Here is a 27,899-nt window from a genome sequence, read left to right on the forward strand (position 1 = left end):
TTATTTAAGTTATAATAATTACATTGTCACCTTATGTTTTTGTTGTTTTTTTCCTTTATAGCTACACCATTTGGTTGTGTCCAGAAATTTAATCTGCATATATCTATATTTAAATTTTTTTCCAACTTTTTTATTGAGGTGAATCCATCTGCATTAAAAATGAGGAAAAAAATCTGCTTTATTATGAACGATGTGATTTTACATGTGTGGTTTGTTTTAAATTAACATTTACATTTTCAGGTAATTGAAATCCGTAAGACTTTCATTTAAGCCATCATCTCCTTAAAACATATAAAGAGTATAATGATAATCTGCAAAAAACAAAAAAGTTAACCATAACCTTTTGAAAACTGTGAATGTATCATTATGTGATACCCTAATATTTTTGTCAGACATAGCAATTTCAGACTTAACAACTATATCTATTTATTTAAACAGTCTTTCTTCTTGATATTTATGTATTAAAGATGACATTGGCTAAGGATGGATACACCTGGAAATTCAGTGTTTTGCTCTGTATGATTTTTCATGATTCTGATAAAAATATATATTTTTATGTGCATACTCATGTATGAAGTGCTATATCTCTCAGAAATAAATTCTTAGAGAAGAATTTGTTAATTACATTGAAATATACTAATTTAAATTTAAATTAGTGCTTTTTAAAATACTATCTGTTGAAAGGATATTGGCACATATTTTAATTTTTTTAAATTTAGTAATGCTATTTACTTTTTTTTTACTTTTTTTTTTTTGGGGGGGGAGGAAGATCAGCCCTGAACTAACATCCGTGCTAATCCTCCTCTTTTTGCTGAGGAAGACTGGCTCTGAGCTAACATCTATTGCCAATCCTCCTCCCTCCCCCCACCAAAGCCCCAGTAGATAGTTGTACGTCATAGTTGCACGTTCTTCTAGTTGCTGCGTGTGGGACGCGGCCTCAGCATGGCCGGAGAAGCGGTATCTCGGTGCACGCCCAGGATCTGAACCCCGGGCCGCCAGCAGCGGAGCGCGCGCACTTAACTGCTAAGCCACGGGGCCGGCCCTAGTAATGCTATTTAAAAGCTAGTGACCAGAGGATCCTGTGTCACAGTTTCATGTAACATATTTTATAAGGTAAATTCATCATATATAGTAAAATGAAAATACAATTAACATGTTTCTAGGCAGCGAATTTTCATGATTGATTGCAAGGGCTCCACATAACCCAGGCCACCTTTTCCTGTGGCCTCTGTGCTTCCAGGTGCATGTGTTAAGTCACCTGGGACATACCACAGCTGTGCAAAGTCAGCAAGTCACTGTTACTGTGACTCATCAGGAAGAAAACTGCTGACTATAGTCAAGTGTGACAGTGTCTTAATGGTCAGATTTAATCATCCTTGCCAAGTTGTACCTCATTTCTGCATGTGTCATGATCTTGTCCTGAAATGGCAAAATATTGAGGAAATATCTTAAAAAAGCAAAGAAATACAGAAATTGAATATCAGAGCCAACTCATTTCTAGAGAGGGATATTGCCTTGGGATTTGGAAATTATTTCTTATAACAACCTTACTTGGGGCCATGCGTGTGCTGTAGCCTTCTCATACAGAAACCTCTCAAGGCCTAGGAGCCTTCAACTCCTCAGGTCTGTAAGACCAACTGCTTTTGAAACAGAACCAGTGAGGGAAACCTCAAGGGTGAAGGAACTAGAGAGTTTCCATAACTATTTTTTTTCCCCACACAGTCTGGTCTTTAGAAGGGAATCAAGATTCAAGTTAGAAGAGAGGAGGGGAGTTTGAGCTTCCTCTGACCAGTAATACTCACCTGGACCAAAGCTCAGCCTTAAATCAGAGCCTATTACAGGTCCCTGTCTGTGGAGCACCCACCTCATAATCTGGCTTCTCAAGCGCCACCTCTCCTCTGTGCTGATGCTGCTGTCTCATCAGACATTTCACAAAGCATTTACAAGGGGCCTGAATTCTCATTATCTTCCCTCTCTAGCCTGCTACTTGTGTCTTTCCTTTCTTGGTTAGTGGCATCATTGTCTGGTTGCCCAAGATAGAAATCTAGCTCCTTAGCTCCTGTCTCTCTACTTGCTTTTGATTCTACTTCTGATAGTTCCCTTGCAGCCATCTCATGCATCTCATCCTTGTTGGAACTGTTCTAGAACAGAATTTGTCACCTTTTTTGTGTGTGTGTGTGAGGAAGATCAGCCCAGAGCTAACATCCAATGCCAATCCTCCTCTTTTTGCTGAGGAAGACTGGCCCTGAGCTAACATCCGTGCCCATCTTCCTCCACTTTATGTGGGACGCCACCACAGCATGGCCTGACAGGCGGTGCGTTGGTGTGCACCTGGGATCTGAACCCCGGGCGGCAAGCAGCAGAGTGTGTGCACTTAATCGCTACGCCACGGGGCCAGCCCCCAGAATTTACTATCTTTAACATGTGTTCTGATACTATGTTCTCAAATATCCTCCCTGCTCCCAGCCTCTTCTCCCTTCAATTAAACCACTACACTGACATCAGAATATTATTCCTGTGTCTCAGGTCTGATATGATCATTTCTTTGTCCTGTCCAAAACCTTGATGGCTCCCCATTGTCCATAACATTGAGACCAAACTCTTTGGCATGTTGTTCAAAGGTTTTAATAACCTGATGGCTACCTATTTTCCAGGCTCACCTCCAGTCCCTTCTTAACCCTTCTCCACTTTATAATCCATAGCAGATTTTCTTTGTCACTTTGATATGTCATGCCTTGCTTTTAACAGATTGCATCTTTTTCCTACAAAGTTCCCTACCTGCAAATTTCCACTTATCTGCTAATGTTCTACTTAATGGCATCTCCTTTTTTAGCTTCTCTGGACCTTCCAGCCTGTTTCCTTACCCCATAGGAAAATTGCTTGCTCCTGTATTTATATGTTAATCCATTACAGTAGCTGACACATTGCTTTGAGCTATTGTTTACACACTTGTCTCTTCCATTGTATTACCAGTTCCTTAGAGTAGGACCTGTTTCTTAGTCTCCAGCACTTCCTTAGCAAATTCACCTATTCATTTCTTTGCTAAGTGTCTACTATGCAGTGATGAATAAGACAGTGATGGATAAGTCAGACGTGGTCCCTACTGTCTAATCTAGAACTTAGATTCTAGTAGTGGAAATGAACCGGCACCCAGAAGATGATGGTGTGTTAACTAGACTGATGTTGGTGGAGATGAACTATTCAGGAAGTAAAATGGACAGCAATTCCTTATGGATTTGGTGTGGGGGCGGAGGAAGAGAAAATAACCAAGGCTGCCCTCCAGGTGACTGGCTTAAGAACTAGGTGCATCTTGGGTTACATTAATAGAAATTAAGGACTAAAACTTAAAAACAGGATCAACTTCTTGTTCTCTGTGATTCTTAGAACTGGAGGACTGAGTTTACTTGTGCGATATAGACAAACTTTTCTGTGTTTAGAACTAATATACATGTTCAGCAGAATGTCTAAATGAATTACTGTTTTTACGATTTTAGTAGAAATATTAAGCATGCAGATATATGAACACTTGGTGAGACTACACCACGTCGTTGTTCTGAAAAGTGGAAGATAGAAAAATTACTAGTAATGTTAACTATTACATATATTTAAACAATAGTCCCTTTAACATAGCTATATATACACAAGGAGAACTTTGTAAATCTGTATCACAGGGGTTAGTGCAGTTCCTCGTCAGCAGCATTATAAAGAAATGTTACTGTTCATAACATTTTTTAATGCAATGTGGTAGAAGTCATTGCATGTTTCATATTACTTCCATAATTTAAGCAGTTTATGATGTTGGTATCATATTTAATTTCCAAATCCTGAACTAAATTATTCAGATTTTTATATCAAAAATGAGGATTTGTTGTCATGATGAAGTTTTAAGAATTGTTTTTCTTTCGGGAAAATAAGTAAAATCAGAAAATATTTAGTTAGAATTCAGCTAGCAGTGTCTGATGATATTAAAAGCAGATTGTTAGGACCCAGTAAAATCTGCTTTTGCAGCCACGATATAAAAGGAAACACGTAGAGAATTTGATATTTCAATATATACAATGAATGCTACAAAAAACATGGCTTGAGATTTCTAAAAAAAAGACCTTTGAGCTAAAGTCTAAAAATAACCTCAGAGATTTGCCCTCAGATGCACCCGTTACAATAGCAGCATTGTTTCATTAAAGGTGGTAGTAGTAAAAATATAACAATTTAAAATCAGGAAGTAATATATCATCAGTGGATTATATACCTAAATTTATGACTCTATACACTAACATTATGCTAATATTTTTAAGACTTCAAAACACTGACATCTTGTGATATTTATAAAATAGTATGTAATCTCAAGTTGAGTTAAAAATTTTATACACACTCTAACTGTATCTATAGTCTATTTTAGACTTAGAATAGCATTTTATATATTATAGATAAAGTTCTGAATTCCATCAAATCTAGCTTCATTAGTTAAGATCATTCTGCTGCTACATGACTTTAGCTACAGCACCTAAAGATTTTAAGGTCAAACTCAAATTGATTTAAGTATAATTTATCATTTTGATGTGATTACTATTGATTTGACTAATACAGTGGTTTCTTTGCCATCTTTGGGCAGCAGTATTGTGATACAGGAACCAGACTTGTGGTATCTAAAACTCGACTCTGCCACTGAGTGACTTTGGTAAAAATGCTTAACTTCTATGCTTTGGTTTTCTTATCTGTAAAATGGGCATTGTAGTAGTTCCTGCTTATAGATTTGTTACAAGAATTAAATGAGTTAATACATACATATTACATATGATATATAATAATTAGTTAATTAAAATATAATGTGATCTATAGATAGAGAGATAGCGATAGAGATATATCAGTGCCTGGTACATGGGAATTGTTGCCTATTATTATACTGGTTTGCTTTTGGTATGTACTTGAAAGTTAAAATAAAAGCACATGCTTAAAATACATTAGAAATAATGACATTCTGTAAATTTTATAGATATATCCAAAATTTCTCCAAATTAAAAGGTTTTGTTATTGACTGTCTTCATTCCTTCATTCAACAGTATTTATTTGTAGGCATTGAGAGCAAAGTTACTGTCCTCATGGGGTTTATACTCTAGTAGGCAGTCAAGTGTTCTGAGCAGAAGCCCAGGAGGGCTCAGCTCTCGAGATGAGGTATTTGAGGATTGTCCCTCAAAGGGTAAAGAATTGAAATTATATCTTGTTCATCTGTGTTTCTTACAGCATCTAGTCTACAACAAACAGTTGACACTCAGTAGATGTTGATGAAATGAATAGAATTCATCCTTTCTTTGAAAGGTCTTAAACTGGTCTCTCTCTCTCTGTGCTGTTCAACTCTTTATACCTCTAATTATAGCCTTCCTGGACTCGACCTTTTTTTCTTCCTACATTATTTTTCTCTTGTTGCTTAACAAATTACCACAAACGTAGCAGTTTAAAACAATGTTGATTTATTATCCCCAAACTTTTGTGGGTCAGGAGTCCACGCACAGCTTAGCTGCATCCTCTGCACAGGATCTGACAAGTGGAGAGGTCAGCAGGGCTTCATTCTTATCCAGAGGCTGAACTAGGGAAGAATCCACTTTTGAACTCATTCAGGTTGTTAACAGAGTTCATTCCCTGTGGTTGTGTGACTGAGGGACCCATGGGCTCTTGGCTGGAGGCAGCCCTCCACCTCTAAAGGCAGCCTGCAATTCCCTGCCATGTGGCCCTCTCCACGGGTGGTTCACAACACAGCTGTTTGCATCTTCAAAGCCAGCAGGACAATCTCTCACTCCAGTCAGCTAAGATGGAATTTTACATAAAGTAACATGTTCATAGTGTGGCCTCCCATCACCTTTGCCATATTCTGTTGATTAGAAGCAAGCCACAGACTCTATTTGAGGTCTATTTGCACAAAGGTGACTCCAGGAGGTGGGATCCTTGGAGCTCACCCTACACTGTGTTCATCACACTCCCCATCCAGGTAAAGTCCCTGTAATGCCTCATGTATACAACTCTATCTTACTGCCTACTGATAACCCTCTACCATACATATGCCCTTGCTTGTCTGTCTCCACCTCTAGATAGTTCATGGTGGAGACCTTGCCCTGTTCATCTCTCTGGATCCCCTTGCATCTAAGATAAAACTTGGCACTTAGTTGGTCTCAATAAACTTTTTAAAAAACAGCTTTATTGAGCTGTAAGTGTTCAGTGAACTTTCAATAAGTGAATGAAGGTAAACACAGGGCTAATGTTTTGCAAATTTTAAAGCATTTACTGATAATTTTTAAAGGAATAGTCTAGTTTATTAATATATTTGGAATTGTACTGACTCTTCCTTCAAGATAATAATTGGCAAAATGAATTAGAAGATAAAATAATATTATGATTACTTCTAGAGTTGTGTAACTATAAACTTTTGCATGATACAACTTCATGACATACTATGTTTTCTTACGCGATGTTTATTTTTCTTCTAGATGAGCAAGAGATAGTACAAAAACGGACTTTCACAAAATGGATCAACTCTCACCTGGCCAAGGTAAAGGAAACTACCCAGAGTTCTATGTTTACTTAGTTTGAGCCAATAAGTCATTAAATGCATGGTGTGAAGGAATACTGCTGTCGCTATTGTCACTATGACTAATCAATGGTATTGGCAATCCTATCAGTTTAACTGTCACCTACTTGTGGCATTTGCTAACATTGCCTCTGGGAAGGAAGGAATGGATAGCTAGATTCAACAGCAGTTACCTCATGTCAATCTCATGAATCTTGATAAAATTTTCATCTAATTATTTCTTCTGCACTAATGTGTGTGTTAGATGAAAAGGAGAATCCATGCTGGATTTTTGTCTGTGTGTTAGTTTCTATTTGGAACAGAAAGAAGGAAGGAGGGGTCTGCCCTGAGCAAAGAATTTTATCTGAGGACATTGTGACAGTGTTTGGGTTCTCCTCTCATGTGCTTTGATAGAAAAATAACCATGGTGGCAGGACACTGAGAAGACTTATCATTCTGAAATTATCCACATTGACTTTAGGTTGTATCAGATGACTATGTATTTGTACATTGAAATGACTTTGAACATAAATACTAATATAAAACAAATTCTGATAGAGCTACATTACAATAAAATTAATCTCTTATAATGCTGATGAAAAAATATGCAAACCAGAGCCAGCCCTGATGGCCTAGTGGTTAAAAGTTTAGTGCACTCCCCTTCGGTGGCCCGGGTTTAGTTCCTGGTCGCGGAAACACACCATTCATCTGTCAGTAGCCATGCTGTGGCAGCAGCTCACACAGAGGAACTAGAAGGACCTACAGCTAGAATATACAACTGTGTACTGGGGCTTTGGGGAAGGGAGTTAAGAAAAAAGAGAGAGGAAGATTGGCAACAGATGTTAGCTCAGGCCAAATTTTTCCGAGCAAAATAAAAAAAAAAAATGTGAACCAAAAACATTGCATTTGCAAAAATAAATATAGACAATAAGACAATTGTCTGAATTCAGTCAGAGGATCCTTTTGCTGAGAGCAGTGCCTGTAGTGTGCAAGGCATAACCCTACGAGCAGTTTTTGACCAAGGACTTCCCCAAAGCCTTTTATAGTTCAGAAACAAACAAAGCATGGCGATTTATTTCAGTCCCACTGTACAAATTAACTGCTTACTGTGGTCTATGCTGGGCTTTGGAGACAGGAAAAAAGTTAGTAAGACGCTTTCGCAGGCCTTGAGAAACTCACAGTCCAGCAAAGACAGAAGACTAGAACAACATGTCTACATACAGGACAAACTGGGATTCTCTCTCCTATAATCTCTTGCCAAAAGCCACTTGATGAGAAGGGAATTCTGGGGCCCAGTGATTTCACCCAGAATCTGCCCTGTGAAAAGGCAGTAAATGCCTCTGGGGGCCCAATGCTTCTGGGGGCCACTACTTACACTAGAGAATTGTCATCAATTGGGGAAGGTTATTTTTTTCTAAAATGAAAATAGAGTTATTATTTTTTCATATTGTAAAAAGATTACATGCTAATTGTAAATAATATTAGTAATAAACCTTTTACAAAGTGTAAAGAAAGTAAAAATCACTTTAAATCTCACAATCCTGATGTAACCATTAACATATTGATCGCCATTCTTCTACACACAGACACACACAATTTCAGAAAAATGGTTTTATAGGATACTGTTCTGTATGCCTCTATTTCACTCAGCACATCTTTCCATGTCAATGGGTACCTAGTCACATGATTATTTTAATGGTCGAATAATATTTTGTTATTATAAATATGATAAAATTATTTATAAATTATATAGTATAAATTAGCCGGTAGCCTATTGATGGTCATTTAAGTGGTTTCTAGTTCTTTAATTTTGTTAAATATTACATAAAATACTACACTGAAAGCTAGTGGGCATATATCTTTGTACACTTGTGTGATTTTTCTTTTTAGGATAGATTTCCAGAAGTGGGTGGATAGTCAACAGGTATACACATTTATGATTTTAATATATACCAAGAGCTTATGAGACTGCCCATTTCCTTACACTATTACCACTCTTTAAAGTTAATAGTTTTCCAATCAGATTGGCAAAAATAATTCATAAATAATTTTTTCATATTTTTTTAAAATATGGGTTGAATATCTTTGTGAAAGTTTTAAAAGCAGAATTCTTAGGATACACTTATTTATGTACTGATTACTTAAAAAGAAAGGAAATCTGAATGTATGTCGTGGCATACAGTACACGAAGGGCATTTGTGGAGGGATTATATAGCCAGAGTTTGTTTTCAAATCTGTTTCATCTTTGTTCAAGCTACTTTATATATTTATGTGATAACTGGTTATTGGAATAGGCTCTATCAATGTGAAGCCTTTTCTGGTCTCTTTTTCAGTCCTGCTTTCTGATCTCACCCCTGCTATTTCCAGTCTAAACATCTAAGTCCTACCTTTAATGTGTAATGCAAACCTTTCACATTCACAAAGGCATTTCTGATCACATGTGGCAGTGACCTGTCCCCTAGCAAATGCCCCAAGAATGTTAGCAGTTTCCTTTGCACCTCTCGTCCAACACCATCCCCCACCTTCTCTGGTTTCCCTGTGGTAGGATCTGAAACCTCAGCACTCCTCTAGAACCTGTAGCATAGATGGAGAAGGTCAGTATGTCTTAAATTATTTGGCACTGCTTCATATCTTACCTTCCCAACAACACTGTAAAGTCTTTAAGGCATATGCTAATTCTTGGAATTTCTTTATAAATCCTAGTAGCTCTAAGTGCTATGCTGAGTACCATAGAGAGGCGCTTAATAAAACAACAGCAAAGAGTTAGAATAGTAAAGACATCACTGGGGAAAAAATAATGATTAATTTCTGGCCCTGTGCGAAGTACTTCACACAGTTTATTTAATAGCATTCATCTTCACACACTTGGGAATTGGTGCCACTGAGAAGTAATCCAGACATGAATCTACAGTCCACGTTTTCCCTACTTTACACATTTTTGCATCAATGGTATCATTTTGAAAGACCCAGAAAATTATTACCTTCCCAATGGCCTCATTATAACCTTAATGTGATAGAGAATTTTTTGTTCTTTTTTTTTCTCCTCTGTACTTATGATTTTTTGACTTTCTTGGGTCATCTTGAAAACTGAAAACTGAAGCAGAACACTGATACCTATACTTGTTATCCTGAACTTATTTGTACTTATTTGGTATTATCTTGACAAATACAGCCCAAACCCACAAATTAGTTGTAGAACATTTTTCTTTTATGACTCATCTATATTTGGAAAACATTCTGAAAGTCAAATTTGACCCTATTACCCTGCCTTGGCAGTTGAGAGTTTTAGGATAGCTATAGAGTCCATGTTCGTGTCTGCATCGCTCTCAGCAGCTGATCGTATGATTCACTACTCATCTCTCTCTCTCTCTTCCCATCCTTTACCCAACTTCACCCCCATTTGAGTTTCCATTTCCAGTTTTATCTCTTTCTCATTCTCCCTCCAAACCTCTCTCCCATCCCTGTACCATCTCTGTCTCTCTCATCTCGTCTCCTCCACCATTACACCTCCACCTCGACCCAACCTCTTTTCTGTCTCTATCTCAATCTTCCCATCCCCATCTTTATCCCCGTTTCCGTCTCTATTTCTATCTGTACTCTATAAAAACACATGCAACCTGCACATCCTGGGCTTCACGGTCTCACTGAGGTCACATTTGCACATACAGCCAAATTAAAATGGAAGCACACTCTTCCTTCTCCATTGCAGTGTGCTCACTTATTTTTGAGAAGGATAATATCTCACTTGCAACAGAAATATGGTCTATTTCATACGTTTGATTCAGCCTCTGGGCCAGGACATTGTGTCACTTTTCCTGCAGCCTCTGTGAGAAGGCTTGCTCCCAAAGCCATTCTGCAATGCTAGAGTGTGCTTGGTCCCATCACTCTAACACCTCATGGACAGCAAGCATAGGTACAAACACACATATGCACGCACATGTGCATGCATATCCGTAGTCAACTAGGCTCCACAGAAGCGTATGTTATGCCCAGAGTCTCACTAAGTCTCTCATGAAAACAACTTAAATGTTTGGTCCTCAGCTCCTGATCATCCATTAGCAACACATAGATATCTCCCCTGACAACAGCTTTTCAGTCACAGAACAGGCCCAAAACCATACTTGGAATAAAAATATTTCTCACTAGAAAAATAATCCACAAAGAAGCAACTTGACGTGCCTCAAAGTCTTTCCTTATCCTCCAGAGCTTCTTGAAGCCAACTTTTCCTCTTCCTTCTTGCTTATTAAATAACCAAGGCCGATGGTTTCTCCTATAACTAAGAAATAGTCTGCCCCAAGGATGGAGCCATAATTGCTGTCAGCTTTGAAAGGATCTGGTGTCTTGTGATTTGTTGAGCCAGACTGAGTCTGGTTTCGTGTGTTGTTTGTGTGTTTGTTTGTTTACTTTGTCCAGTAAATATTCAACCAATTTAGACCCAGTATTAGTCACTTTGGGATACCATAACAAAAGACCATAGACTTTGGGGGGGGGTGCTTCAACAATGAACATTTATTTCTCACAGTTCTGGAGGCTGGGAAGTCCAAGATCAAGGTGGTTATTCATTTGATTCCTGGTGAGGGTCCTCTTCCTGGCTGTGTCCTCACATGGCAAAGAGAAAGAGAACTCTGGTCTCTCTTCCTTTTCTTAAAAGGACACTAATCCCAACATGGAGGTGTCACCTCATGACCTCATTTACACACAATTACTTCCCAAAGGCCCCCTCTCCAACTTCTATCACATTGGGAGCTAAGGCTTCCACATATGGATTTGGGGGGGACACACAAACATTCAGTCCATAAAGGGCTCCAAGTTCATCTGAGCTCTGGCTTGAAGCACAAGAGAATTTTGTTCAAGCCTATAAGATAGGGATGAGAACTCGGTCCTGGAAGGTGACAGTAATGAGTTTGTCTCCTCTTTCATATCGAATGTTTCCTCATGTGGTAATCCCTGTTGTATCTAGCTCTGTGCTTTAGAATTGTTTCAGATAATCTCACAACCAAACCATTTAAAAGACAAAATGCATTTCATTCCTTGGTTCTGTCTGTTTTTTTTTCCCTATGATTTTCTGTTAACATCTTCCAGTAAAGGTAAGAAAATGACTCAAGTTGAAAATATTTTTTATGCCCGTAATCAAGTCTTAATTCACCTATTACTTATTAGACTTAATAATTATTATTAACTATTACTAGTCTTTGTTTACCTATTATTTATGCTATGTAACATGCGAAGTTATTTTATCTCTAATAATAAGAAAGGAGAAAAGTGCTAAATTGACAGAAAAAAAAAACCAAAAGATTTTCAAATTTTTTCTAGAATGCAAGATATATTTTGCAGGATCTCTATTGTCTGAGGGCTTTTGCACAACAGTCATGGGAATTTTTGTGAATTTAAACTAGGATGATAAACGATTTCACCCTAAATTCTGTGATAATGTCTTGTTACTGCAACACCTTCTTTAAAGTTTTTAAAAAATAAAATTTTATTTTAAGGGACAATTTTTAAAACTCCTTATTTAGAAAGAAAATTTATAACTGTTTTCTCAAAATCTTCTTTGGAAACTGACCATTTCAAAAAATAGCTTTAATAATAGGTTGTGGCAGGTTTATGAGCTGGGATGTTGAATTGAGAAGCAAAAAGTTGATCCTTCTTTTCTAAGGTCATTCAATCTTGGGGGCGTTGGAAGATGTTCAAAAGAAGCTTCATGGAGATAAATTTGGGGAGGGTTTTTGTGTGTGTGTGTGTGAGAAAGATTGGCCCTGAGCTAACACCTGTTGCCAATCCTCCTCTTTTTGCTGAGGAAGATTGGCCCTGGGCTAACATCCGTGTCCGTCTTCTTCTACTTTATATGTGGGATGCCACCACAGCATGGCTTGATAAGCAGTGCTCATGTCTGTGCCCAGGATCTGAACCTGTGAACCTTGGGCCTCCGAACCTTGGAGCACACGAACTTAACCACTAAGCCACCGGGCCAGCCCCTGGGGAGAGGTTTTAATGGGAAATTTTCATTTTGTTTTAGGCTTCTTTGCTCAGTTGCAAGTTAACAAATTATTTACTTCTAATTAAATAATAATCGACTCTTTTACTGATGACAAAATTCCATTCTATTGTAACAACTCTTTATAAATATTATGACAGCAGTATGAAGAGATAGCATGCAAATAAGAGAGCAATCTGTTTTCAAAAAATATGCTTTTCTTAAACAAAAATCTTATTAAAAGTAGGAAAAAAAACCAAGAATTTTCTGTGTGTGTGTTTTTATGCCATTTTTAGTACACAGAAGTAGATTATTCAAACTTGTGGATGTAATTATCAGTTCATTTTTTTTTTGTCTTTGCTGTGTTTTCAAATTGAAGTCTTTATGCTTCTGCAATTATGCCAAACACTGCAAATAACAAACTGTGAATCTAATGTAACGTAACGTGAACAAAAATCAGTGGTTGTATTTATTTCATATACCTGATATATCCTTTCAGGAATGGGGCTTCATATTTAGACAGGAATCCGATAATTTTCTTCCTTTTCGAGAAGAAACCTGCATCTTTCTATTCTGTTTGTTCTGTCAATGAAAGAAGGTAGAATATTTGTTTTTTAATTAGCCCAATATTGATTTCAAGTAATGGTTTTTTAAAGTTAGGTTCTGATTCAGTTCTAGCTTGTCATCATTCACTGCTAAAAATGTTTCTAAATTGCAGGGCTGCCAATTACTGAATTCTTACCATGTGCTGATTACTATACCTTAGCAACTTTATCTTTTATTTTATTTAATCTTCACAACAGCAGTCAAATATAAGTATTAGCTTCACCATTTTATAGATTGTGAACCTGAAGCTTAGATTTAATTAATAAGCTCAAGGTCATATAACAAGTAGGTGAAAAACCAGATTTCAATCCCAGGACTCCTAAGCTTGGGCACTAACCATTATGCTAGACTCCCATCCTTCATTTGTTTATTTAGCTATTCATGTGGCACATACTTTTCAAGCACCTATTATGTACTAGAGGTTGTGGATACAGTGGTGAACAGAGACAGAGTCCATGCTATCATGGAATTGATGGTCAAGCAGAAGAGACAAACTACTACAGTGAAGTGGGCATGGTAAATTCCACGAGAGGGGAAGTACAGAGTGTCCAGGAGCACATGGCAGAACAACCAACCACCCAGTAATCTGAAGGAGGGCATCAGAACAGGCTTTCAGAGGAAGAAACGTTTAAACTGGAGCCTGCGAAATGCCTTGGGATTGGGTAGGTGAAGGAACCAATGTTTTCAAAAGTTGAGAGTTGAGAAAGAGCATGGTACAGTAAAGGGGATGGAAGAAGTTCAGAATACCTGAAAATGTGGGTTCCAGGACTGAGTTGGCAACAGAGAAAACTGAGAATTGGTCAAAGCCAGTCATTAGGAGAGTTTGGATGTTGTGTTACTGTACAGTGGGAGACACGAAATAATCTTAGGCAAGAGAATGAGATGATCACTCTGACCCCGAACCTCTTTCTCAATCTCTCTGTCAATCTCTCTTCCCCCCTCTCCCTCCTGCTCTCTCTCACACACATAAAATGGAGCTGGAACAAGTAAGATTGGAGGCGCAGTGACCTTGCAATAAGTCGGATGAGAGGTGAGAGCAGTTCGCACTAAGGTAGCAGTGAGGGAATGGAGAAAACTGGATAGATTGAAAGATGTATAAGGGTGGACTGAGTAATTAATTGGAATCTTGGAGGAGTCAAGAATGACTTCTAGATTTCTGACTTGAGCAAATGATTAAGATCATTCACAGGGAGAGAGAATACCGGATGCTTTAGGGAAAAGCTAATAAGTTTAGTCTTAGAGAAATTCCTTAGTAGAGATGAACCCATTTGATTTGGCAATCAGGAAGTCATTGGCCACCACTGGGAGTGGCCATGTCATGGCAGAGACCCAACTCTAGCAAACTGATGAGTAAATGAGAGATAAGGATGTTAGGATACTGAGTGTATGTTACATGTTCACAAGACAGAGTATTAGCTAAAGTAGAACATAGGATCTGGTAAGAGCTGTTTTAATAAAAGGCGGTCTTAAGTGTGTGTCTGTATTGCAGAGAATGATCAAAAACTAGTAAAGAGGGAAAGGCTGAAAAAGAAGGAAAGGAAGGTTATTTTAAGACACAAGGCTCCTGAGGAGACAGGGTGAGAGAGAAAAATCAAGAGCACAGGTGGAGGGTGTAGGTTTGTACCAGGGAAGAGACATTTCCCCTTCTCTGAGACCAGAGTGGGAATAGGAAGGATGGATGTGGATGCGCCTAAGTTTGGGATAGGGGAAAGAGGAAGGCAGAGGTGAAGTGGACTTGAATTTGAGGGGATCCCCATCTCACGTCTACATGTTTTTTTTTTTTTTTTTTTTTTTTTTTTTTTTTGTGAGGAGATCAGCCCTGAGCTAACATCCGGCAATCCTCCTCTTTTTTTTTTTTGCTGAGGAAGACGGCCCTGGGCTAACATCAGTGCCCATCTTCCTCCACTTTATATGGGACGCCGCCACAGCATGGCTTACCAAGCAGTACTTCGGTGCGCGCCTGGGATCCGAACCAGCGAACCCCGGGCCGCCGCAGCGGAGCGCGCGCACTTAACCGCTTGCGCCACCGGGCCGGCCCCTACATGTTTTTTAGGTCTAACAGAATAGTCTTCATTTTTGAGCAAAGGAATTTATGTTAGGATAAATATTTTAAAAATTGGCAGTTAAAAATGTTAGTTCTTTCACATTTTAAAATTTGTTTATCTTAGAAAATTCTTAAATTTTATGGAAAATCCATAGGCTATTGTATGGTGCCACCTTGGCCTCCAAAGGGAACAATTTAAAGATATGTGTTTTCCAAAAACTTTTCAAGAAAGTTGTATTTTTAATTAGAAAAATATAGTATAAGTAATCTTAACATAAACATTGATTATACTCTGTTATCATATACCTATAGTTTCACATTTTGTCAAATGGAATAGAAAGTTATATTCATATTTAAACACCCTTGATTCAATCTTTATGATATTTGTCTGTGAAATAAATATATGGTGTGGCACTAAGTCCTTTGGAAAAATAATTGGGCTCAAATTGCCATTGTTTGGTATTTCTATAAATGAACCTTCTCTTTCAATATGAAACAAACAGTCCTTTCTCCGTCTGCCAGCCTTAAATCTATGGGGCTATCCAGGATAGGCACTGAACATTTTAATTACTGTCTTTTGGATGACCTCAGGCATGATATGAGCATCTCCTCACTTTTTAGAAACAAAAAAAAGCATAATTAAACATTATTTAGGCTCTGTATTAGTTTTCTAGGGCTGCCATAATGAACCACCACATACTGGGTAGCTTAAAATGAGAAATTTATCATCTCACAGTTCTCAAGGCTAGACAGCCAGGCTCCTTCTGAGACTCTGGGGAGAGTCCTTCTTTGCCTCTTCCTAGCTTCCGGTGGTGACCTGCAATACTTGACATTCTTTAGTTTGCAGCTGCATTGGTCCAATCTCTGCCTCTGTCCCGGTCTGTGTCTGGGTCCAAATTTCTCCTTTATATAAGGACACCAGTCAAACTGGATTAGAACCCAACCTGACGACCTCATTTTAACTTGACTACCTCTCTAACGATCTTATATCCCAATTCCCAATAAGATCACATGTTGAGGTCCTGGGGGTTAGAACCCCAATATATCTTGGGGGGAGCATATAATTCAATCCATAACAGGTTCCATTAAGAGCACATTTTGTTTTAATACCAACTTAGATTCATATACTTCTTTAAAAAGAACACTTTTGATTTTCATTTTTTAAAAAAGAGTAATCCATGAATGATGACTTTAACTGACATCTTCACAGTCGTAAAATATCACTTTGGTGCCTGCTTTGTTCTTTTTAGTTGTCTTTCCACCAGCAGTGCTAAAAGATAACACGGCAACTCTTTCAGGATTGAATTTTACTCCCATCTGTTTCCTTGTACACACTTTTGTGGCACTATTAATGAACTAAGAGGAAATAAAGAAGCGGAGGGGAAAAGCTAAATGTAATAATTCCTCCCCAGAAATCATTCTTTAGTTGTTTATCTAAAGCTAAATTTGATAATCCTAAACATACTGATAAATTAGTTATTTCCAAATATGTAACTATAAGATTACAAGGAAAAATTATCAACATGAATAGCATTTGTCAATTTGTTAATAGGATGTATTAATTGATTGATAACATAGATATAGATCTAGCAAAGTTGATGCAGATTATTAAACATTTTGATATTTATCAAAGTTCCTTCTTTTATAAATATATTTTATTTATTTGCACATTCATTCAATAAATACTTTAACATGCTGTTTATATCCTCGGCAATATTCTAAGTACTGAGAATGTAGCAGTGAATAAAACAAAAAAGATAATCCCTGCATTATGGGACTTATATCCTAATGTGGGAGATGGACGGTAGAGAAGGCAAAGGAAATGTTCTCTGAGAATAAACTGAAGAGGGTCAAGGGCAGAAGGAGGGAGATAAGTTAAGAGGTTGTTGACGTCATCCAGGTAAGAGACCTGTGACTTGGACCAAGGTAGTAGTAGTGGAGGTGGTAAGAAGTACAGCAAGTCCTCCGTATCCACGAGTTCCGTATCTGTGGATTCAACCAACCGCGCATCAATTCCTGGTTGGTTTGATTCGCGGTTGGTTCAATCCATGGATACAGAGGGCCCACTAAGAGACTTGAGCATCTGCCATCTTGGTATCTGTAGCAGATCTTGGAACTAATCCCCCGCGGATACCGGGGGACGACTGTAGTTGGATTATAGATGTTTTGAAAATAAAACCAACAGGATCAGATATGGAGTACGAACAAAAGAGAGGAGTACAGGATAACCCCAACTTTGTACTGAATAAAACAAATAACTTGGGGAGTATGCTTCTTTAATACTATGTAATGAAAAGTATTTTATTACATGTGAAAGTTGTTAAGAGCAGAGTTTTCCAAGCAGATTCAAAGTTGGGCTGGAGCGCAGTCATTGCCTTTGGGATATTTATTCGGAATTGAATTAAGTAATTAAGGAAGTGGAAATGATTATGCTATCTATCATAGGAAAGAAAAAAGAATGGGAACTAACTTCTCACCTTTGCCAAGTTGAGGTGGAAAATAATCACAATAGTGCTTTTATAAAGGGAGTGAGAGAGAAACAGATTACACGTAAAATTTTTAAATTACTTCATCTTGTTTCTGGAGATATTGGGAATATCTAATTCAATTTTTTTAATACGATGACATAAACCTTTTAGACACTGAATTAATTTTATTTGGCTGCTGTCGGTGGTTATGATCATGATTTTATTCATCTGATCCAAGGCTACTTTGGCATTTTTAAACATTTTAGTGTGGTGGGCTCTTTGCCAGCCTTGGGGAGGTAACTTGCTGCACATCTGCTGGTCAACCTCTCTTCCCTTCCCACTCTCCTCTCTGTTCCTGTGTTTAGCTTGCTGCTCTGCCCATCAGATAACCATCAGAGCATGCAAACACTGTAGACTGGTCCCGGGATGGGATTTCCCCCATATGCTGTCTCTAAGTCTGTTAAATATTTCCTTCCTGAAACTTACATACACCAGAGGTAGTGGTTTGCCTGGCTCTAGAAGTGACGGGCCATTCTGTGTACAGAGGTTTCAAGGCACACAGAAGACACTTGAAAACAAGCCTTGGGATCTCTTTACACACTGCGCAGAAGGCTGTTTTGAGGATATCTCAGGCCGTGATTATGTGTCATTTTCAGCAAGCCTGGTGCTCAACAGTGTTCGTGTCTGAACTGGAGTAAAGAGTTATCTATGTCATGTGCTTTTCCTTTAGGCCTTTTCTAGTTCAGTTTTATTGGTATCATTAGATGTCCAGCAATCACAAATTTTAAACCCTAGGATATATATTTGGTATTTTCAAGTAAAATGCTATAGCTTTTTTGTGTGTCATAAAATATTTTGAAGGCTCTTTCCCCAAGGGGAAAAAGCATTTAGTAAAAGATTGCCCAATCATTCTGTGGCTAAAAGTAATGATGGTAAATGAGGACCTTTGGTTGGTCCTGATATGAGACAGGTGATTTTTACCCTTTCCTTTGCTAAAGACTAAAACTTTCGTGCTGTAAATCTCCTTGATAGCTGTGTGATATTTGTCACTAAGGAACTCTAAGATTCTAGCAAATGTGTAGATATCTGTTGATAAAGCGATATACTAGTAACGTTTCAAGGTAGGTTTGCTCTCTTCCGCATCACTAATTTCAATCTAACACCAGAAGCTTTTACCTTAATTGATGTGTATATGATTGCCCTATTAATGCAAAGTTAAAAATGATAAAAATATTTTTAGTCCATCAGCATTTTTATAATCTTGGATATACAGGCATACACTTGTAAAATGGCTCTAGTCATTTATTTTATTTATTTAATTTTAAAAATTTGTGTGTATGTGTTTATCAGTGACACTCACCTGTTTCCACCCTCTTTGTTTACCAATATCGATTGGCCCAAAGGTTATAAAACAGCTTTTCACATCAGATACACTCAGGTTCCCCTGAAAATGCACACTCTTATCAATAAAAAATGAATTTATTTTTGGTCACTTATATGAAATTCATCATAGAGTGGGAGTGGGAGGACACTGAGATGTAAATTGTTACACTCAGAACAGTGTTTACAAAGTAATCACAAAATAATACACATGTAAGTTGTGCTTTATTTTGTTGCAAGTGAATGAAATTGACTTGAGATGATTTAACCAAGAAGTGAAATCTATTAAAAAGATACTGGGTGCCTCAGGGTATGGAAGGAAACGCTGACTGGGCAAGAAAGGGTTAACTCAATGGACCTGGGTTGCTCAAACTATGACATTCCAAATAAAGACCTGTCTTAAGGAATGGCCCTTGACTGGCTCCTGGGAGATAACTTCTGAGCACTTGGAATATTCTACTTGATAGGAATGTTTTGTATGCCTGAGGCCCTGGGCTGTGCTGTACCACTTGGATAAGATCAGTTTATCTTAACAATGTGTTTTGTGTGAACACTTTGTTTTTGCTGGGTGAGCAGGGAAAGGGCTGGAGTCTGAGTAGCTGAGGTCAGTTATGAAAGTTCCGCATAAATAAAAACCCTGACACTGAGGCTCAAGTATGCTTCCTGGGTTGGCAACACTTTGTGTGCAACATCGCACACTATTACTGGAAAAATTAAGCATGTTCCCGTGCAATTCCATTAGGAGGGAACAAGTCACTCACCTCTGGAAGCCTGCACATGGTATCTCCTGGAATTTGCTCCCTGCACCTTTTCCCTTTGCTGATTTTAATTGGTATCCTTTCACTGTAATAAACTGTAACCATGAGTATAGGAGCTTTTCTGAGTTCTGTGGGTCCTTCTAGTGAGTCATAGAGCTAAGGATTGTCTTGGGGAATCCTGACACACTGATTAACCCAGTCTTAAGAAAGACAGAGGCAGAATGACTCTTGGGGACTCAGCAGCAGGACCTGGTGACACTTGTCCTTAGGTCATTGCCATGTGACAACTTGGCTCCAGCCATCTTCTGGCTCCAAGCAAAGAATGTGAGGGGTCCAGCTAAGGTCACTTGTGTAATAAGGATGGGGTAAGCACAAACATGATCACTGGGAACATGGTGTAAGTCAGGCTGACTTGTGTCTATGTCAATATATATTTGTACACATGATGCTTCTATTACTACTTTTTAGTCATTCTTATATCCATCCATATTTAAAAGTGGATTTTTGTTAATAATTTTTTGCTTCTAGTAGAGTGGCAGGTACTTCAGCTGATTAGTTAATACTTTTCATATTGATATCAAATAAAAATCACATTTATAAGTTTGTGTATTAGTAAGAAAAAATTAATGTTAATATCTGTGTTTTTATACTAAGCTTTCTGTCTAACGAGGTGGCTCAAAGTATAATAAAGCCGGGCTCAAATCTAGTCACTTTCTAGGTGGTCTAGACCAATGGTTTAACATCTCTGAGATTCAGATTCACTTTTAAAGAAAGGGTGATACTCTCGTATGTGGTGGTTATAAATATTAAATAAGATAGCACGTACTAGCCCTCAGCATAGAGCTTGACACTTTGAGATGTTCGGCAATATATTATTCATTCTTTCCTCCCCTTGCTATTCTCCTTCCTTCCTTCCTCCTTTCATCCCTATTAAGACATCTACTAAATTAGAATGCATAAATATCTAAACCACAGAAACACCTAGTAAATATTGGAATTCATATCTATAGTCTATACCTGTGACTATTTTGTCATATTTACTTTATGCACCAACATTTTTCATTTTCTATATAATTTTTAAATGTGAGAATTCCTTAAGCTTTTATTTCATGCAAAATAGTTATGTCTGATGTCTTTTTTCACCAAAATTATTCTCTTAATTCTTTTCCCCTAAGTAATGTAATTGTTTCTAGGGACATAAAATTAACACATGGCATAACAAACATAGCCATCCTTTCATAAAAAAAAATAAAGAAAATAGATGGTGGATAAGAGTTAAATATGTACTGGTGCTTATAGACTAGTAAAGTGACACAAGTTATTTACACACGTACACACGTTAGAGAATAGATTATTTTCCCAAAATACAGGAAATGGTCAGTAAAACATTATGTCAAAGATACCTATGCTTTCTCAGATTTCATAAATTTCAAGGAGAAACTTTTGATCTCCTTTAAGTCCTAAACAATAGGGAATGAATCTCATTACATGTTATTGAAGGGACTGTGTAGCAAAAATGGAGGGAGAGGAGAAAAAATAGAGAAAAATGCTCTATGAGGTCTATTCCACTCGTGAGTTAATACCAAGGGTATAGTCAGGCCCAGAGGCACATGCATTTTCCTTGAGTTTCTAGAGACTTTTAGAGACCAGGCAATCCTCTTCTCTTTGAGCCAGAACTTAGGGTTTAAACCTAGTTTGAAGAAAGCTTCTAGAAGGAAGTAGCCATAGAAGTGAAGTACGTCTTTCTCTTTTGTTCTCTTCCATCTCCTTCTCCCCCTCCCCTCACTCAGGCAGGAAATTCCATTTTTGAACCACCTCAGATTCAGCATGAATATCTGTAGAATATCTAAAAGTGACTGACAGGGTAAAGGAGAATATAATTTTTCCAAAAACTGTACAAAAAAAAGAGCTTATCATAATTTTACCTTAATAAAAACAAAAGATAATTGTAGTCTTAAAAACTACCTGATAGATTTCTATCTACTGCTTGAAACTGAAAATTGGCGAGCAATAGAAACAAAACCACATTATCTTCATTTTCCATTAGATCAGGCTCCGATAAATGACACTCATTTCTACCTCTTCCTTTTGGCCTCCAGCACCATGACCTGAATTCTACCAAAGTAATCAGATTAGTGCTGTAAGTAATTTTATATATGACAGGAGAGATATTTTAGCTGAAAGTTTTCTGTTAAAACATTGTTCCAAAAAATGTGTGATACAATCACAATAGTAAAAGTCTCTTCTAGTTGATCATTAGCTATATATAAACAGTACTTTATGCAAAATGGGGTAGCAAAACTCGTCCAATAATTACTAGGACTTTTTTATTGTAGTGTAATTTTTGATAAATGAAGGTGTTTCACTGGTTTCATGCAATATTTATATTATGTGCAATTAGGTAGCACTTATAGAAATATAAATATTCTCTAGAATTCATTTTTGCCAGCTCTTTGCAGTAAGATTGGCAAGAGGTTTATTTTCTCCCTCTTTAACTGATTGAGGTTTTAAATAAAGAATTGATTACATAATGCTAGGTTCTATAATTTAGTGTTGAAAATACAGTCACTGCATAGTACAAATTAAATTGACATAAACATTTTTATTTTGAAAAGAAATATTTTCTTGCAATTTCTATTTCATCAGCTGATAGCCATTGGACTACACCTCTTTACTTTGTGCAGGAAGACACTGGTGGAAAAATTTTCAGAAGCAACTCATATTTCCTATAAAAAGAGAAATTTTTGCCTTATGATCTTATTTGTAAGGATCTCCCTAAGATTCCAAAAGATATTTGTAGATATCCCTGTTGAGTGTGTTTCTGTCACCATCTATGTGTTTACTGCCAACTAGTGCCTGGTGTTAGGTATATAAAGACATATCTAACTTCTTCCTTGTACTCAGTATGCCCCATGATCTGAGTTCCTGGAGACACAGATTGGTAAATAAATAGCTGTAATGCAATGTGATCATTATAATCTGAACCATGTACTTAGAAGGACAGAAGAAGTGATATGAGCTGAGTCATGAAAACTGATCAAGAATTTACTAGGTGGAAAAAGGAGAAAGCAAAGATATTCTAGGCATCTGTGTTCTTGAAATAAAAACCATCTACTACTCTTTTCCAAGCACAGACTAGAATCTTTATTCATTTCTTCAGCAAGTATTTAATGAGTTCCTACTGTGAATGAGACATTCAGAAACAAGATACTTCTAGGTCTGTGTTGTGTTGCAATCTGTGATTGCCGGGAACCTGGAGAACATTTTCTTTGCCAGTTATGTATGTATCACATTTTAAGAGCCATTAATATGGGCATAGGGCTTACAAGGATAATTGTTTTAGAAAACTACATTCATTTATTCATTCATTCAGTCAGTCAACCGACAATATATATTGAGAGCCCGCCATGTTCTCGAAAATATTTAGGAGAGAACACTTAGCTGGAAGGAAGGATTCAAAAGTCATGTCTATCCAGACAAAATTTTGTAAAGAACAGAGGCCTCAGGCGTGAGTTTGGTGAATGGCCAGTTAGGAAGAAAAGAGAAAGAGTAGTCATTGCTGATCTGAAGGCCACTTCCAAGAGCACTGGGCAGGAGCTTCTGGAAGGGAAAGGAAGCATGTAGGGCTCTAGTAGAGATATAAGGGGAGATACATTAGAGATAGAAATGGGGTCAAGAGAAAATGGCAGAGACTTGTATATGTTTAAAGGCAAAATGGACAGATAGATGCATTCGATCAGTTTTTTATGTCAAATTTCTTGAAATCTTTATTATTTCATGAAAATTCCCTACTTTATTTTCATATGTTTTTCAGGTTAATACAATATATGAAAAACTTCATTTGTATTTGTTCACTGAATATATCACATATTTATGAACTTTTTCCTCATTATTCTACTGTATTTAAATTATTAAGATACAAATGGACATTTTGAATGATAAATGGACCATATGTTTAATGATTATAGCTGATACAATAATTTTGATTCGCATCACACTGAATAGTTTTCATTGTAATGGCTCATTTTATTCTGAATAATTTTATTTATATGCTTAGAAGATAAAGTCACTGTTACATTTTTCCTATGTAAATAATAAGTAATGAGAATAGTGGAATTGAAAAGAGAATGGTTGAAAATGAAAACTCTGTTATTTTTGAATATGTATTTCACAGCATGAGGACAAAATGCATTCAGCTGTTCATTTTATAGAGAAAAATGCATTTAAAATTAGAATTGTACCATTGAGACACTGTAATTCATGCAGTTATAAGAGAAATATAAATGCTCCAATATCAGTGGGTAGAGAAAAAAGTCACATTTCAATAAAATATTTGGTGATTAAATATCTCTACCTAGAACTTTTTTTTTTTTTTTTGAAAGAAAGACTGTTGAGAGTCAAGAATTCAGCGTTAGATCTTTAACATGATTCAGGGAGAATCAGAAAACTGTAGAGCTTGAACCCAGGTGATAAATGGAAAAAAAAGTTTTTGTCTGAGAAATCTGAGGATACCTACCCTCCATTGACCATCAACATTAGCATCAGCCCTTTTTTACTTTCTTATAAGGCAAGATAGACCTTAATTCAAGGTTTGATGAACTCCAGTCTATTAAGTATTTGAATGACCTTCATAAAAAATAAAATACGCTCTATAAATTGACAATGGGCTCCCTTAGTGGTGATGGATTCACAGTGATCCATCTGTAGTCTTGAGCTTATGATCCTTTGGGGTCGATGCCACACTGTGAGAGAAGGGTTGCCAGATTTTCAGACTATGAAACAGAACATAGCCAGCTAACCCACAGGAGATTAATTAAATCTGCCACCTTGGCTGTGCTAGCAGTGCTCCCATAGCAGATCACTGAGCTAAGGAGGTTACCTTGGAGAACGTCCTATGGAAGTGTGGCACCTGGGTAAGCCCTGGTAATGTGCTCACTCAGAGTGAAGTTGGGAGATTGCTCCAGTTTACCTGGGGTACCTCCTGTTCCCCTTTTAGATCCTGCTTTAATGTCTCTCTCATCTTGTATGTTGATAGTGCCCTCTCTTCCTTCCCTTATCCCACACCATCCCACCCTTGTCAAAGCTCCCTTTCTAGAAAGAAGCCCCTATGTATGTGAAAGCCCACGCATTGAATCTCCTGAGGTTTTCGAACATTGAGTTTATCTCCAAAGGATTGGTTTTCTCCCCATAGCTATCAAAAGGTAATTGCCAATCACATCCAAAATGAAGAACTTCGGTATTTAGAAATTTCTCTTGTGAATTTCACCACAATGAGTAGGAAATGTAAGACAGAGACAGAAGCATGTTTTGTGTTTATTCATTTTTTATTTTATAGCGGAAACCCCCAATGGTGGTAGATGATCTTTTTGAAGACATGAAAGATGGTGTTAAGCTGCTTGCTCTTCTGGAGATCCTGTCCGGGCAGAAACTGGTAAGGATTTTTTCTTTGAACAGGCTTGGCCGATTGTTCTCACTGGGAATTGGGGGATGTGGAGCTGGGAGTGTAAGGGGTCCTGCCCATATTAGAGAAAGTTGTCTTTTGTAGTCTGTAATACACCGGAAACACTAGTCTATCAGTTACATTTGAGAGCAAGGAATATGTTTTCTTTCTTGTTCCTGCACACCTATAGTAGATTTAAAACATTATCTATAGTAATAGCAACCTTAGAAGTAAAAGTAAAGAACTTCATCATAATCTTTCATGGTTAACCACTCCATCTGTGCCGTATCCAGGAAGATCAGTTGCAGATTAATATCTACCTCACTTTAAGTGTTTGCTTTCCATTTGGAAAGAATTAATTAAATAAGTAGGCCATGCATGGACCAATGATGAGATTATGGCACATATAGCACCTAAGTGCCATAAGTAATGAATTTATTTAACGAATAAATAAACGTTTAAGTAACGAATAAATAAACATTAAAAATTTTAAAAGTATATTTTCTACTGAAATATTTTCTTAAAATAATACCCTAAAAACTATTACCTGGTACACTATTAATTGGAAGTGCGAAGATACTTGGTTTTGAGCTTTAATGAGAGATTATTTTGAGTTCTGGTGTCGCAGAGAAGAGACCAGTTTACCAGCTATGCAACCATGGAGAAGTTACTTCACCTCAGTTATCCTCTTAGTTCCTGTAAATGTCAAGGATGTTAATGATATCTACTTCATTAAAAGTATTATTTTGAGTTTTAAAATTAGCAATGTGGCACATAGAAAGCACATAATAAATGTTGATAAACACACATAACTACAGTATCTATGTAGCAGAACATACTATTGTGTGAATAACATTTTCCTTCTCACAATCCTAGTTGTAAAGCTTGGCTCATATACTCCATGTATTTTGGTCATTCAAACCAAGAAATGTTACTCAGACTGTCAGTAACCTTTCAAGTTAGTATGACCAAAAAAATGGTGAGTCACCAAGAGTCCTTTTTTTGACTTTATTTGTTTAGAGCAGTTTTAGGCTTGCAACAAAATTAAGAGGAAAGTACAGAGATTTCCCGTATATCCCCTGCCCCCCTACACGTGCCCCAAGAGACTTTTGATATAAATATTTCCTAACTTACAGGAGTGACAGTCTCAATGGACAACACTGGAATTCTGTGAATTTCTGCCCTCAGGTACACAGAAACCTGAAAGGCAAATGCATTAACAGATAAGCTAAGAATGAAGGTCTTTACTGAGTAAATTCATACACCTTCAAAGTGCTGTGGGAATAACGCTCCTCTACGTATCTGCTAACCTTTATAGAAACTGAGTAGTGTTGGTTGTTCTTGAATATTCTTCATGTATATTTTTAATCCATTTAAATAGACAATAACTATTTATAAAATTATTTTATTGAAGTCATATTGACTTATAACATTGTGTAATTTCAGGTGTACATTATTATATATCAGTTTCTGCATAGACTGCATCGTGCTCACCACCAATAGGCTAGTTTTTATCCATCACCATACGTATGTGCCCTTTTACCCCTTTCGTGTTCCTCCATCGTCTTCCCCTCTGGTAACTACTCATCTGTTCTCCTTATCCATGTGTTAGTTTATATTCCACATATGATTAAAATCATATGGTGTTTGTCTTTCTCTGTATGGCTTATTTTTCTTAGCATAATACCCTCAAGGTCCATCCATGAACAACTATTTTTTTAATGTGTACATTTTGATTCATTCCTATTCTTAACCCCTTTTCCAGCCTTGCGAACAAGGACGCCGTATGAAGAGGATCCATGCTGTGGCTAACATTGGCACGGCACTCAAGTTCCTTGAAGGAAGGAAGGTAAGAGAGAAGGAAAAACAAAACATTTCAAGAAGAAGGTGTAGGCATACTGATGTTTTCGTTGTTGTCTGTGGGGTGAGAACACTGCATGTAATCCACGCAGCATAGACATGCAATATTTTTGTAAAATAATTTTAGATTTACAGAAAAGTGGCAAAAAAGGGTACAGAGATTTCATGTCTGCACTTCACCCAGCTTTCTCTAATGTGAAGAACTTATATATATAGTACATGTATGGATACATAGTACACTTATCAAAATAAGAAAATTGAAATTGGCATGATACTATTCACTAAAGCAAAGACAATCTAATTTCATCAGTTTTCCTCCAATGCCTTGTTCCTATCCCAGGATCCTCTCTAATAACATATCTCGCATTTAATTGTCGTGGCTCCTTTGTCTTTTCCATCCTATGACCTTGTCTTTCCTTATCTTTCATGACCTCGATGATAACTACTGGTCAGTTATTTTGCAGAATGTCTCTCAGTTTGGGTTTGAATGATGTTTTCTCATGACTAGATTGAGGTTATACATTTTTGGCAAGAATTACGAGAAAGTGATGTATTCTTCTCAGTGCGTCATATTAGTGGATGTAGGATTCTGATGTGTCTTATTGCTGGTGATGTTAACCTTGATCACTTGGTAAGGTCATCTGCCACGGTTTTTTTAATCGTAAAATTCCTATTTTTCCCTTTATAATTGAGAAATAATTTAGGGGAGATGATTGAGATTATGCTAATATTCTGCTTCTTCTCAAACTGTTTCTCATTACTTTTGGCATTTGTTGCCTTCAGTAATTACTTCTGTGCTGTTTGCTAATG

The 27,899-nt window shown here is 37.2% G+C and overlaps 1 protein-coding gene across 1 annotated transcript in view; it reads left to right on the forward strand.

The window, feature by feature from the left end:
* The window catches only part of SYNE1 (spectrin repeat containing nuclear envelope protein 1), a 430,148-nt gene that overhangs the window by 57,570 nt on the left and 344,679 nt on the right, over window positions 1-27,899 (forward strand). The window contains exons 2-4 of the mRNA XM_058534130.1: window positions 6,480-6,541; window positions 25,125-25,220; window positions 26,995-27,078. Of these exons, the coding sequence (XP_058390113.1) occupies window positions 6,480-6,541; window positions 25,125-25,220; window positions 26,995-27,078 (242 nt within the window). The remainder of the gene's footprint in view (window positions 1-6,479; window positions 6,542-25,124; window positions 25,221-26,994; window positions 27,079-27,899) is intronic.

Source organism: Diceros bicornis, chromosome 39 (genome assembly GCF_020826845.1).
Source record: "Diceros bicornis minor isolate mBicDic1 chromosome 39, mDicBic1.mat.cur, whole genome shotgun sequence".
Taxonomy (NCBI): Eukaryota; Metazoa; Chordata; class Mammalia; order Perissodactyla; family Rhinocerotidae; genus Diceros; species Diceros bicornis.